Source organism: Semicossyphus pulcher, unplaced genomic scaffold (genome assembly GCF_022749685.1).
Source record: "Semicossyphus pulcher isolate SPU_LCO1_2020_fin unplaced genomic scaffold, fSemPul1.0.p SCAF_8, whole genome shotgun sequence".
Classification (NCBI taxonomy): Eukaryota; Metazoa; Chordata; class Actinopteri; order Labriformes; family Labridae; genus Semicossyphus; species Semicossyphus pulcher.
In genome coordinates, this window is record NW_027211759.1 from 22344139 (window position 1) to 22359494 (window position 15356).

General features: G+C 43.7%; 1 protein-coding gene across 2 annotated transcripts in view; it reads left to right on the forward strand.

The window, feature by feature from the left end:
* The window catches only part of LOC138613467 (tyrosine-protein phosphatase non-receptor type 5-like), a 28161-nt gene extending 16710 nt beyond the window's left edge, over positions 1 to 11451 (forward strand). For both annotated transcript variants that reach the window (XM_069687151.1, XM_069687150.1), the window contains 13 exons: positions 847 to 955; positions 2294 to 2570; positions 3039 to 3161; positions 3263 to 3358; positions 3575 to 3831; positions 4540 to 4732; positions 6442 to 6526; positions 6842 to 6921; positions 7022 to 7159; positions 7273 to 7383; positions 8043 to 8203; positions 8381 to 8494; positions 9171 to 11451. In XM_069687151.1, coding sequence (XP_069543252.1) covers positions 2301 to 2570; positions 3039 to 3161; positions 3263 to 3358; positions 3575 to 3831; positions 4540 to 4732; positions 6442 to 6526; positions 6842 to 6921; positions 7022 to 7159; positions 7273 to 7383; positions 8043 to 8203; positions 8381 to 8494; positions 9171 to 9264 — 1722 coding nt within the window. In that variant the 5' untranslated portion in view covers positions 847 to 955; positions 2294 to 2300 and the 3' untranslated portion in view covers positions 9265 to 11451. The remainder of the gene's footprint in view (positions 1 to 846; positions 956 to 2293; positions 2571 to 3038; positions 3162 to 3262; positions 3359 to 3574; positions 3832 to 4539; positions 4733 to 6441; positions 6527 to 6841; positions 6922 to 7021; positions 7160 to 7272; positions 7384 to 8042; positions 8204 to 8380; positions 8495 to 9170) is intronic.
* Positions 11452 to 15356: the final 3905 nt, after the last annotated feature.

Here is a 15356-nt window from a genome sequence, read left to right on the forward strand (position 1 = left end):
CTGGATTCGAACAAAATGTAATTAAACTTTTAAATTGGTGAACTAACACAACATTTATACAATGTAGTTTATAGTGTAGACATTTTTTAGTATTTTCACCCCATTAAATAATCAAAAAATCTATTAATTTAAAGCAACTGTAAGGAATTTTTAATTTTGTGTGGATTTGGCGCCCCCTCTGGACAAAGCATGTATCTAGCCCCATAAATCCATACATTATCTATACCGCTTATCCTGTTCAGGGTCACAGGGGGCTGTCATTGGGCGAGAGGTGGGGTTCACCCTGGACTGTCAATCACGGGGCTGACACATAGAGACACACAACCATTCACATTCACACCTACGGGTGTAGTTCTAACGAGCATGTCTTTGGACTGTGGGAGAAAGCCTGAGTACCCGGAGGGAACATGCACATGCTCGGGGAATACATGCAAACTCCACACAGAAAGGCCCACTACGTCCAAACTGGGATTTGAACCAGGAGCCTTCTAGCTGTGAGGCGACAGCACCACCGTGCACCTTGCATCTTAAAAACTCTGTATCTGGATCACGTTGATCAAATCCAGTTTCTATTTTGAAAAACCAGGACGAAGCTAAGATGGATTAGCTGATCCTGGATAGCAAACATTTTTTATTTTCAGATCGTCTGATCCAAATGAAACATTTTCAACTACTGGGCCCTGATGACCAAACCTGTTGGAGTCAGTGGTGTCTCTGCTTTACGCTTCATATAGTGACCTTTTGGAAAACAGTTGGGATTGTGTTTGATGACCTTTTTTTTGTTCCTCTCTTTGTTTTTGATCTTCATCACATGAGATGTAGCTTTATGTCTTTTCTGTCCTTCAGATTCCACTCTGCCTTACAATGGCTGACAACGGTTGGTTGCCCCAGGATACAGGATTTTACTTGATCATGTGATCTGACTCCCTCCCCCTCTTCCCGCCATCTTTCATAGGTGAGTCATGTGACCGGCTGTCCATATATTTGTTTTTCGAGAGAGCCAACTGGGAAATGATCTTCTTCCGCTTTGTTGGTCGGTAGTCATTGATGAAAACTTGTTCCAAACTCACTTGGAACCAATTTAGAAATCAGCAACACATTCAGATAAAGTGATATGTGCGCAAACGGCACACAAACACTGCGCAGCCCCCGCTTTCACACATTGCCACCGACCACGTGGCGGTAATCAGCCAAATGTACAAAACACCTTTATTAATGGTTGAAGGACAAAAGACCAGGGCGGAAAAGGGCTCTGAATACACTGCTGACTGATACAGGGGCTGTGTGTGTGCGTGTGTGTGTGTAGATGATAATGCTCAGGACGGATGAGAGAGATGAGAGCCACTCTGTCGCCAAGGCAACGGACGGGGCTGTAAACACGCTACCCCTGACTCATCTCTCCACAATAGAGCCTCTCTCTCTCTCTCTCTCTCTCTCTCTCTCTCTCTCTCTCTCTCTCTTTCTCTCTCTCACACACACACACACACACACACACACACGCACACACACACACACAAACACACACACGCATTCACACAATAGAGTCCAATCTGAGGGAGACAAGAGGATCCGGAGATGAGAGCCTCTCCAAGCCGCTTAGCTATACATCTGAATAGGCCTGTGGAATAAACGCAGCCCTTTCTGTCATATACACGCTCATTTAAAAACACACAACACACACAAACACAGCCAGCACTTAATTGCTCTGGATAGCAGTGTGTAGTTGTGTTAAATTTTATTATGTGTATGATCAATAGAGAAACATACAAAAAGTGGAGATGTGATTAATTACCAAGAAAAACCTTTATTTTGAAAAATGTTTTTAGTATGCCTGCATGTTAAACCTTTATTTTGTAGGAGTTTGAAGTATGCTTGCATGTTAAACCTTTATTTTGTAGGAGTTCGGAGTATGCCTGCATGTTAAACCTTTATATTGTAGGAGTTTGAAGTATGCATAAAGGTTCAACCTTTATTTTGTAGGAGTCTGAAGTATGCATAAAGGTTCAACCTTTATTTTGTAGGAGTTTGAAGTATGCCTGCATGTTAAAACTTTATTTGATTAAATTAGATTAAATGTTGTTCAAAAGGTTGTGCCTTGAGAAAAAAGCACACACTGTGCTTATTTCATATTTCCTCTCTTATTTGAACATTCTTCATAATCACAGGCTCTTAATCTTTCAATATTTTGTTAGACTTACAAATAATAGGTAACTAAATGTCAGAACAGGGACCCAGGGTCAGAAAGAAGCGTGATGATCAAATACCTCTAACACAAAGAATCCTCATTTAACAGGGAAATCATGACCCGCCGACTGAGCAGCTCGACCCGATCCCACACCGAGGACTCCATCTTCCTGAGGCCCGACGAGGACCCTGTCTGGCTGGATGAGCCCACAAAGGCTGAAAAAACAGGCGACAGAAACCTTAAAAAAGACTTGCTCCCAAACTGCAAAGATGGACCTGCGGGATGCCAGAGCCCACAGAGAGAGGAAGTGTTCCTGCACAAGGTGTACACGCTGGTGATCGAGATCCACTGCTGGGCCGCACTGCTGGTCGTCTCCCAAGTCACGGTCAGTTTGAAACCAGAAAGATCGAGTAAAGTGGGTTAATTGTTTGTAGATTTTTAATGTTTTAAGTGAAAATGAACTCCCTGCACAAGCTTTGGTTTCCAGATCAGAATATAATGTGTGGACTCATGCGTCGTCCTTCTAAAGGCTGTGTATTTTATTCAGGCGAAATTTGGGGGATAAAATAGGACACCTCTTTAGAAATCATTCTCTCTTCCCGTTGCCGTCTCTGTTGACTTCATTCAAGAAAAAAAGGACAGGTGCAACGTAACCATATGCAACAAAAAGAAAAAGCTTTTAAATGCAGCATTGATTGCATGTCCTCAATTTACATATTTTCTATGCCTGCAGAGTAGGCCGTCTTCTTTTCTTCTCTGTTCGCGTTTCACCTGCTTTTCGCCTGATTGCTGCAGCATGAATGAGCCGAGAGAGCACTGTGACAATCTGCCTCCCCTCCCTCTCTCCTCCCAGGGGTACTGGGTGTTTTTCGTGCTGGAGGGAAATGGACCGCTCTCTTCCATCTACAAAGCCCTGCAGGTCATCGATTTCTACCTTAGCTTCGTCTTACCCTGTCACCCCATTTTTGGAACGGACGTAAGTGACGTAAGACGCTTGTTTTTATGGACGCTGCAAAAAAAAACCTCGTAGATATGCTGAATCTAGTGTTGTCTTCCCATTTCTCTCTCTCTCTGCAGTCCACGGTGTTGATGACGGAGGTGACGAATTCCACACAGCACAACTGGATCGTGCATGGAACTGCAGGCGTCGGTGTGGCCATCTGTGTTATCATGGTAAAACACTGGACGGACCATTCCATTCCTGAAAAACTGATTGCTTTTCTGCATGAATGTGAGATTATTGTGGATGTTGCATTATTGTAAATTAGCCTGAAGGAACACCATAGTCTTTGAAAGCAACTCGACTGACTAGATCATTGATGTCTTTGTGTGCAGATTGGATAGTTCATTCCATACACAGCGTCCTAACTCCCACTCGTCTCTCCTCAGGTCGTCCACATGGTGTGGAAGTGGCGCACCGGCTCTGGCATGTTGGCGCCAGTACCAGTTTTGCGGGACGTTGGTGACCGGCGTCAGTCTGTGAGCCGCCAGCCGTCCTTCACGCTGTCTGAGTGGACGGATGCTCAGGAGGATCTGCTGGACATGGACCCTGTGCCCGAGACGCCGGTCTTTGACCTGGGCATTGAGACCAGGATGGAGGCAGACGCAGCCACCCTCACTGTCACACCTGTGGGGCTCCAGGAGAGGTGAGAATGGGCTGCAGATGAACTAAATGTAGTTATATGGATCTGCAGGAAGGCATCTACTACTTGATCATCATGCAGTTTAGCATGTCCATTTGTGATTCCTTCAGCTTAGAAAATCTGAACAATCTTGTTCTCTACAGATCTCAAACTATTATTCCTGCTTTTCTTTCCTCCGGTCTAAATCATTGTAATATTGTAGTGCCACATTGTTAACGAGAACTAGGCACATCTCCCCTGTTCTTGCAACCTCCATCGGCTTCCTGCATGACCGATACATTTCCGTTCTTCCTCTTCTCTTCCTCTCCGATCATCTAATCTCGGCCTTCTTTCCATCCCACGCTCAAACTGCAAAACAAAAGGTGAACGCACCTTTGCTCTTTTGGCCCCAACCTTTGAAATCGTCATCCACAAATAGATCAGATCTGCTAAATCTTTGGACTGCTACAAGAGGCTTCTGAAAAATCATCTGTAAAGACAAGCCTTCTTGTAGATCTCCATCTGCGTCTTGTGTTTTGTTCTGTGATTTAGTTCCCTGTGTTCGTGAGGAACTTTGTAACCGTGTGTTTTTAATAGTGCTATATAAATAAACCCATACTGACTCACTTACCTACTCATTCAGCAATCTGAAGGCATGTTTGCACCTAGCAGATTGGTACGCACATACAGCACGTCTACATACTTTTGAATGATTTAATATGTATCACACAGGAGGGGCTCCAACGTCTCCCTGACCTTGGACATGTGTACACCGGGCTGCACTGAGCCCTATGGCTACGGAGCCCAGCTCTCCCCGCGAGACCAGTCGGCCAAGGAGTACCTCCGACAGGGAACGCACACCCTGACCCCGGCTATGTTACACACACGGGCCATGGACGACCAGAGCCTGCAGGCAGAGTTTTATGTGAGTGCAGCTACAGCAGCTCCAACACCTACACGCTTTAGATTTACAGGGATGAACAGAGACTCACCGGAAGAGACGTTCACTGACACACACACAAACACACACAGACAGACAGAGGCAGAAATGCACTCACCCACACACACACCCAGCGGAGCACTGCACACACCCGTAAGCTTTTTCACTGTCTGTTAGTGGGCGGAGGCAGGATGGATGCAGGCATATTTGCATACAAAACCCCACTGAGGATTCTGGTGTCTGCTAGGCAGAGAGATGAGCGTTCAACATCATTAATAAATTACCCATTGAATTTCAATCACGTACAATTGGACAGCAACGGTTTAGAGTAAAGTGCAGTGATTGACGTAATGTTGGATATTAGATTCTAAATGTTTCCACTGCAGGAACTTTACACAGGAACTAGGGACTTTAGGGGGTACTTAGGATGCATGGAAAAGGGTCTATTTAACCCTCCAACAGGTTCCTGCTAGGAGGGTAATACTTTATAAAATAACTTTAGGGTGGAGCCGATCAATGCATCTCCACCTCCTCTCGTTGTATAAAAGTGAAGCCAAAATACCCCTGAGACGGGCGCTGCAGTCTTGCTCTGATGACGTCATTGGAAGCCAGAGTCTGTGCAGCAGAGATCGGCTGGTGGAGCCGCAGTATTGACGTACCGCCTCTTCATCTAACCAAGACACACATTTAAGTTTCTGACAAAACGGCAAAGATCCCGCCTGTCGGCACAGTCAACATCAGAACAGCAACAGGTCGGCTGCAGAAGCCGTATTTGTCAACAGAGCTGTCAGTCATGACTTTTGTACCTCTTTTTATCGAATAAAATCTCCCATCTGTTAACATGGAGGAGGCGGGCTTTATCACCTGTACTGCAGCCAGTCAGCAGGGTGGCTTCACTTTTTGGGAGCTGTCATGTCGTCCATCTTTTTATACAGTCTATAGCTGCGTCCCAATCCAGGGGTTGAAGCCTTCGAAGGAGGCGGTCCACGGAGGACGCTCCATTCATTGTCTGCGTACACCGTTAAAGCTGAATGGAAATGAAACGGTCTGGTCTACCCATGCGTCACCAAACACCGCTCCTGTCGCATAGCAACAGGTAGCTAGCGGGCTAACTAGCTTGAACAACTAACATTGAGTAAGCTCTTCTTCCTAAACATGTGTAACGCTAGCTATTCGATTGAGTTGAAACCAAAAACTTTTACATTTTAAAGTGTATTCGTCGGGCCGCATAAAAGTCTGCCATTTCGTTTGAATTGGCGCACAATGCATCTCGGGATACGGTGGGCCGTGAAGGATGCACCCGATGGATCCTTCGCGGCCCGGGAAACGGAGCACGCATTTGTCGGCTGCGTCTGAAGCAGGCTTTGAATTGGGACAGCCTTCGACACGCCGCTGTGACGCAATTGGCCTTCAAATACGGCTTTCGAAGGCTGCAGCCTCTGGATTGGGACACAGCTAATGGTTGGGACTTGCAGGGTTGACCTTTTCTGATTGGTCCAGCACACACACGTGAGCAGACTTAGTTGTCTAGTTTTCTCGGGTCTTTAGACTTTCGTGGAATCACAGACACTAATAGGCTGGAGGAACCTTTTAATCCCCTGAAAAGTACCTCCTGGGACTAACGGGTCCCGGGTACTTTTGGTGGAAACACAGATTTAGAAGGCCTAATTGCTTTGTTCTGTGTCCATCGGCAGGAAACTCCCATGAACTTTGTGGACCCTAAGGAGTACAATTACCCGGGGCTGGTGAGAAAGAACCGTTACAAAACCATCCTACCCAGTGAGTACGGCCGCAACAAGATTAAGAACAGCTAAATATGAGATTATGCAGTTTTATTTTTATTTTGTGTTGTAAAGGCTGCTGTTAATGCTGCCGCTATTTTAATATCACTACTTTACTCCTATATTTTAATAAAAGGTCTGTTTCTGTGCCCAAGAATATAGATAGAGACATGGCACACAATAACACACAGCCGAGTAATAAAACTGTGTATGCATAAATATTATTTCCCTTCTTCTTCTGCTGCTGCTTTCATCTCTTTGAGTAACAACCTCAACCATCTGTTTCTCATATTCTCCTCCTGTCCACGCGCAGACACACACAGCAGAGTGATCTTACACTCACTGGATGAAGAGGATTTCCTCACCACCTACATCAATGCTAATTATCTCAAAGTGAGTGAAATCGTGAGCGTTTATGAGCAAAGTCTACAGTGTGATGTGGCGACTATATTCTACCTGTTCTTGTTTGATCTGTGTGTGTGTGTGTTTGCAGGGTTATGGGGGTGAGGAGCGAGCATATATTGCCACCCAGGGTCCCACTGTGAACACTGTGGGGGACTTCTGGAGGATGGTGTGGCAGGAGAGGAGCCCGATCATCGTGATGATCACCAACCTGGAGGAGAAGAACGAGGTGAGTGTGGATGATGATGACGATGATGATGATGATGATGGATGCTTTTATGTATGAATGGACAGATCAAACTTAAATAGAATATCCGCTTGAGTGTCCATGATGTCTTGCAGAAATGTGCGGAGTACTGGCCCGAGGACACTGTGACCCACGAGGGTATTGAGATCACTGTTGTCACGGTAACCCAGGAGGATGACTACAGTCTGAGGGTGTTTACTTTGAAGGTGAGACGCAGAGAGACTGTTAATGTGTCACAAAGGGTAAACATAACATTGCTACAGAATATGTTGAAGGGTTATATTTATGAAAACAATTTCTGTTGCAGGACTTTGCCAAACCATCGACTCTGCGACGATGAAATTAACACTTTGTCCAAACTTCTGATCTGCAGACTAATATTACACCATGTAATAAAAACAAGCAGCACTGTAGTGTTGACTTGTCTGCCTTCACACCAGATTGTGATCCTGTTCTCAACAAACCAGACAAACAGTGCCCAAGTTTTCCTTTTGCCAAAGTAAATGTTTTTATCACACTGTCATGGATTGGCTCACGACACATGTTCCTGATGGATGTTTTGTATGTAATTGAGGTCTTGGTGGCACTGAGCAAACCAAACATGATCATTCAGTAAATGCAGCCTGAATCTGATTACTAATCACCAGGGATCATTATATAACTGTGCTGTGAGTTAAAAGCTTGTTGTTTATTCAACCCCTCTGGTTAATGTTGTCTATCTGTTGGAATAATGATCGCTGTCAGACCCTCAGGGAATACAGGCAGCTGATGGATCTGATTATATTACCGCATAGGAAACACAGAAAAAGCTCTGTTTGATAACCCTGACCGCCCATCTGTGTGTTAATGTGTGTGTGTGTACCAGTGTGAGGGAGAGGAGCGCAGTCTGCGGCAGTACTGGTACACCTCGTGGCCGGATCAGAAGACCCCAGACAAGGCTCCACCTCTGCTGGAGTTGGTGCAGGAAGTGGAACGAGCCCGAGAGGAAGCCCCGCCCTCCAGCGGCCCTACAACCGTCCACTGCAGGTACAAAAGTCGATGAGCCACAAGACCCTTTGTAAAACAATATAAATAATACGAAAGCCTATAGTAGAAATTGCCCTGTTTCATATTAGAGGAACTATTTTAATGCTTGAATCATTTACTGATCCATACATTTTTCTCCTCCTCCATCCCTCTACATCTTCATTTTTTTATCCGCAGTGCTGGAATTGGTCGAACCGGCTGCTTCATCGCCACCTCCATCCTGTGCAAGCAGCTGAGGACTGAGGGTGTGGTTGACATCCTGAGAACCACCTGCCAGCTCCGTCTGGACAGGTGAGCCATTCTCAGCTCTTTATCCATGCTTGTGACTATCTTTAGTCCCTGGCATCATGACTTAAGATTCAGATGATCTCGTTCCAAATCACGAGCTACAGAAAGTCGCTGTGAGCTTAAGTTCAGATTGTTTACCAGGAAAAAAACCCCTGTGTGACAACCGGTGTCATACGCCACAAAGGTCACCAACATAAACTTTACTTTAATAAAAGATAAAGCTGAAATGAGGGCTAATTCAATTGCCTACTTCAGTTCAGTGCAGTTATGACTCAAGCTGAAATAAGCAGCTACAAATGCTGCTACATTTTAAGAGCAATAAAAAATCTGCTCTGTATACAGACACATGTTGAAAGGGCTTTTAATAGAAGCTAGCAAAAATCAAGCATACTTTACACCCTATCTAAACAAGAATAAGAGTCTACAACCACACGGCTAGCTCTGTGAGGAAGCACTTAGCAACTGTGAAGGTTTTAGCTAAATGCTAACATGCTCGCAAACAAAATGCTAGCATGCTGATGTAAGACAGGTATGATGTTTAGCCATCTTTATATAATCAAAACACAGCCTTGATGCATCTTATTTTAGCGTGCCATACAGAGCAACACTACTAGCTAGCTTAAAATAATTCTAACCGTTTTGCCCTCTCTGAATTATCCTGCTTGTGTGTGTATTTCAGGGGTGGGATGATCCAGACGAGCGAGCAGTACCAGTTTGTGCATCACGTCCTCAGCCTGTACGAGAAGCAGCTGTCTCACACGGCTGAGGAGTAGAGTGAGCGCGACAGATGCACCCAGACCGAGACACACCACTGTACACTGTACCGCCTCTGGTGGTACGCACCACTGTACCTAGCATCATCTCAATCTCACCCTTTAACACGTTCTGACCATGTTTATCTCTTCACCCCAGACAGCAAAGCTTTGCTTATTGTTTATCTTTAAGCAGAACAAAGGAGAAAGGAGATCCACACAGTCTGTGAAAGTGAAGCCCGCATTCCTGACTTATCATTTGCACTGCTGAGGTTTATATCAAGTTACTGAACACGAGTCTTAATCATCAAGGCCTCATTTAGTACCTTAACTAAAATAGCCCCCTCTTATACTGTATATTCAGTTATCTAAAGGTTAAACTGGAGCTGAAATATAATCAGATCACCTGCAGCTGTGTCAGCTAGCTGCACAGAGGAAATTCAAGCTCAGTTTCCCAAAGTTAGCGTTAATATTAAGGGCCTTTTACAGGATGAGTGCCAGCATAATGTCAATCTACATGAACGATCAAATGCCAGCCTAATACTAAAGAATCCACAGATTTTAAACTTAACATAACATAAGTTAACCAACATTTTTTCTCATTGACTCTCATTGAATTTCACTTTTAATGTAAAAAGACATCATCACAGACGGCCTGTTTCTACTTGTGATGCATTCAGGAGCCACCTCATCTTCAGGTTGCATGGTGCTAAGTGTTCATTAAAGGCATGTGCAATGTTATGGAACATAGGAATGTATTACAGTTAGGTTATTAATTAACTAATTAGGATTTCTGTGCAATCTACAGTATTACAGTTTTACCACGCTGCCTGTGCAGTCCTCATGGCCCCATGATGTTTACAGTAAACACCTCAACTGCATTAAGGCCACATAGACACACACGCGGAGGCGTCACAGAGCCGGAGGCGCTGAGGGGACAGAGGCCAGAAATAGAGTCGAATGATCGGAAAAATCAATGCAAACAACAATCAGAGCTGTAGATTCCCGTATTTATCTTGAGTTTCGTCGCCCTCTGAGTTACACGCTCTGTGACGCCTCTGCTTTCAACAGTAGCTTGAACACATCCGTGAAGTACGAAGCCCATGATTGTTGTATAGACAGGCCAGGCCTAATCTGTATGAAGCACAATAGACCAACTAAGGTTGTCTCTGATGTTCAGCCGTAACAGTTCTCTTCTTTTCCGTATTGTGTTTTGATTGTGTTGAGTTTAATGGATTGCATGTGCTGTATGGGACTCCATAGGTCCACAATCAAAGCGACGTGATTGGTTGTCCTGCTTTTTGTTGTGTAAAAGGGTTTGAAGCCCGTTATATTATATTGCTTGCTCTCGGCCAATGCTTTTGATACAGTTTGCTTTTGTGAAACCAACCAGAGATATTTTTAGAACATTTTGATACAATCCTTTCGAGTAGATGCCTTGTGTATATTTCCGTTTACACCATGATGGAATGTAGCTCATACTGTGGATCAAACCATCGGTTTTTATCGCGAGATTTGACAGAACAAAATGTGACAACTACCTAAGTTACCTTACAGTACAGAGAATAAATAGATTATGTTCAGTCTTCGGTATCATTACTTTCTGCCTTTAGGCTTTGCTTTAATATGCTTTGCTTCCTGTGTACGTTTTTATCGTTTTTATTGGAGAATTTTACCTCAGACTGACTTTTTACGCAGTCCCCTCTCGATTCCATCTGTGACTTTTAGGCCACTCTCAGTTGACAACGTGAGATATAATAGCTATGTGTAAAGGCAGCTAAAACAGTGAAGACAGTTTTCTATGTATCAAAACTCAAAACACTTCTGTCTTGACTTCAGATCAGCAGTCATGGACATTATCAGAGGAGGGAATCACCTGTGAGGGCTCGGACCAATTTATCCACATCAAATCAACTAGCAAATTAAACTGCCACATTAATTTTTACAGGAAATAGGACTAAGATTGGTAAGAAAAGATAACATTATTGTCGGACTTTTAAATCCTCTGATAAGGTCCATCGTACTGGACTGAAAGGCTTTTATTTAAAGTGCTTGTTTCAATGCTTACCTGGTCGTTTTCTGATGATCAGAACGGGGACGATGAAATAGCCAAACAGTCAGACATACAACCAACCAGCAATCAGTATTCCTCTCCTCTGCTACAGTACCGCTTTCAGTTGTGAGTTTTTGCATCCAAATAAAGGTAGATTTTCATGAATCTGTGTCGCAGTCTGTGCCTGATTTTCTATCTTTTAAACACGCACACACTTTTAAAACCAGAGCATCAGTAAATCTTGTTACACTGAACCAGACAGAGCTTTTATTTTGAAAGAAAGGTGACAATGATGAGCTAGATTGGAGATTCAAAGCTCAAGGGAATGTGTCAAAGCCAAAATTGGGCTTTCGTTCACATTAGAAATTCTTTCACAATAAAATGCAGTTTAATGACTGCACCACTAGGTGTCAGTATTTACAATGTAATTGCACATAGCCTCCAATAGCGCCATCAGCCTGCATTCATCTGCTTTCTCACCAGCACATTTAGACGGCAGAGCAACAGAACAAAGGCTTTCAGTCGAACAAAAGAGACTTCATGATACTGACACCCAACAGCCACTTATTACAGCTGATTTATTCTGTGGTTAGCAAGAATGCTATGCGGATATATCACTGTTCATTTATGATTAAGGGCCGAGCTGTACTTTGTTTATTTGATTGACATCTCACCTCAATACTCACAAGGTATGGCTCATTGATCCTACTCTGGCTGCATGGTGGTGCAGTGGTTAGCCTTGTTGCCTCACAGCTAGAAGGTTCCTGGTTCGGAAGAAGAGGACCTTTCTGTGTGGAGTTTGCATGTTCTCCCAGTGCATGCATCGTTAGGTTCATTGGTGACTCTAAAATTGCCAGGAGGTGTGAGTGGCAATCAGTTTTGGGGCGCACCCCGCCTCTCACCCAATGACAGCTGATAGGCTCCAGCCCCCCTTGCAACCCTGAACAGGATAAGCGGTATAGATAATGGATGGATGGATGGTCATACATGTCCCAGCAGGACTTCACTCAAACTGCCACCTGATTAGAGGTGTAATCAGTCAGGCTAATTGGAAACACCTATGTGGGTGTGCAGGGCCTTTAAATGACAAGTTGACATGTTGATCAGCATGAGTCTCAGGTTGCAAATTGTTGAAACAAAGAGTGATTCTCAAATAGCTTTTTTATCAAATTATTTTAGGATATTTATTTTCCTACAGTAAAAATGCTACAAAAAACTCTACAAGAAAGCTTATTTGCATAATACCCTTCCCCTTGTGCCCTCAACCCAATACTTATAATTAACCTACCACATGACCCATAGGGGTCACCACAACCCAAGCATCCCTGCCACCTTCAACAAACCCAGGCTCGGTTCATGAGAGCTCCAGGTATTGACATACTACCTACTCCACCACATAGCTTCTATTGACCCCCACCTCTCAAACTTAGACGGGAAGCGAGAGCCACAGGGTTATCAAGTGGGCACCAAGTTAGCCCCACGACACCTCGGGGAGGCTCAACAGTTAGCTCTGGGGTCTCAGAACCACCCTGCCCCATGCGCTCAGAACTTCTTTGTGCTGTCATATCCTTATGTAATGCAACAATTTGTGGTTCAACGTAATATATGAAAAAGGAACGGCATAGAAGAAAAGGACGACTATTACCTTTGTTTTGGCCCCCAACTGACATGATTTCAAATGTTTACTTAATTGTTTAACAGGAAGCGTTGACCAGCTGGTGGCACTAAAGGAAAACTGTAGGCCACTGGGATTCATCTCCCTTCCACCATTGATATACTATATGTACCAAATTCAATAGTTATCAAGACATAACATTTAAAGCCCAAAATGACAACCTCTTAACATTAAAATCTTACTAGAGGGCAGGTCAGGTGGTCACCATATTCAAGGCCTATTACTTTTTTCTCTATCTGACCTGTAAAGCCAGGAATGTGTTATCAAAGCCCCTTTCATCTTAAGGGTCGGTTGTTGTTCTAATATTATTGAATAAGATGTGTATTTCTGAACCAAACAATAGACCAAACTAATGAATGAGTGAATTTAGTTACACCTCTAATGATCTTACAATGTTACCCCCATAAACTAAATATGAAGTTTTAGCAGCTTGTTTAAATGAAAGAACTGAAATGATATAACTTTTTGTTTGTTTCACTTTGTGCACTATATTATTATTATTAGTATATTATATATTTTTATAATTGACTTAAGGGCCCTATTGTGGTTGTTAAAGCGCCACATTTGGCCAATACGCTGCATGTTGAATAGATTTGCTATAGTCAGTAGGGTTTATGGGGAAGTTGAATTATCTGCACAAAGTGTTCATGTCAGTCCATTCAGCAGATAGTGACATGTTTCAGTGTTGGCCAAAGTGATTCACCAACTGAAGGACGAACATTTCCTTCACTAGAGCCATGCTGCTAACAGGGCTAACAACATGAAGCTAAAGTATAATACAGTACACTACAGTGTGTTGCCTCCTGGAGTTCCATTAAACTCTATTCAGTTCAAATGTTCTACATTAAGATGCTAATTGTGATGACTGACTGTTCCATTAGCAGTTACAGAACTCTTCAGCCTGAGAAGAACATTTCGCGCAAACCTGTTGAAGAGATCACATCTCAGTTCACAGTTAGCAAACAGATACGAAGTAGAAGAAGAACCAACAAAGATGTCTTCAAGACAAAACAGAACCCTCTTTACTCAAATGGAGCTTGTGAAAAGCTTTGTACAACTGACCCCTGAAGAAAGAAAGAAGGAGGCCAGGAGAGTAATGTATGATGAGCTGAGAGGCGTGGAGATGGAGCGCAGAGAAAGAGTCGCTTGTGAGTTCATGAAGAACCCCAAGAGGGAAAGAGAGGAGAGAGAAAAAGTGGAAGAAGGTCTGAGATGACAGAGAGAAAAACATCTGAAGGAGAGGAGGCTGAAGGAGGCCGAACAAAGAGAGGATGAGGAGAGGAAGGCCAAAGAGCTACAGGCCCAGCAGAAAGCAGAACAAACCAGCTGAAGCACGAGAGGCTTCACTGGAAAGAAGTGATGCAGGTGGAGGAGGAGTCTGTGCAAAGGTCCAGGTACACCATCATGGCTCTGAAAGAGGAGCAGCAGAGGAGGCGAGAGGAGGCTGAGCACTGTTGTCTGCCAAAAGTGGAAGACAAAGCCAGCGATGATCGCATGACCTCTGACCTGAAGGCTGACAAGCAGCAGGGCAAAAAGGAAACCCTGATCAACAACTGGGTTCGAGTGCAGAAGCCGCTGCCAAACAGCTCCACCTACCTCCTCTTTACTGCAAGAGAAGTCCCAAAGACTGAAGGTTTGTATTCAGGTCATATTTCCTGATATTATCAACATACTTTCCGTTTTTTTAATTCTGAACATATAAAGTCCTTAGGTGTGTCTTGTATGTCAAACTGAAACTTATATCTCCTTTGTCTTAAGAAAATACAGAAACACCCAAACCCAGCGAGCCAATGTCACGGCTGCCAGACAAACTGAAGGTTGGGTACTGGGTGGACAAATACCGGGACCATAGAGAGAAAAAAGAGGAGAAGAAAAAGCTCAAGGCTGAGGAGCAGTACGCCCGATGGACCTCCTTCAAGGCGAGACAAGCCAGCCATGCCTCCCAGCAGAACGACTGTTGCAATTGAGGAGCTGCTGCGGCATCCTCAAATCCCTTTTTTAATGTTCTTCTGCACTTTGTTTTATGTTGTCATGTGATTTAGCCAAATAAAACTGTTGTTGCAGTTGAATAGACTGATTACCGTCTTACATAAATAGGTGGTTAAGATGTGTTTACATATGAAGTGATACTTATGTTGCAAATTTTATGTTGAGGTCAAAAGGTTACGAGAGGGAGCAGACATGTTAGATGCTCTGTGAGGCTGCACTCAGTTTAGAGCTTTGAGCTTAATGCTAACATCAGCAAGCTAACATGCTGATTTAATTGTTCACCATTCTTGTTTGCTAATAAGAACTAAACACAAATTACAGCTGAGGCCACAAGAATTTCAGGGGCCCAAAATAGCAGAAATCCATTTAATATGTAATAAGTCCGTCTGTCAACTT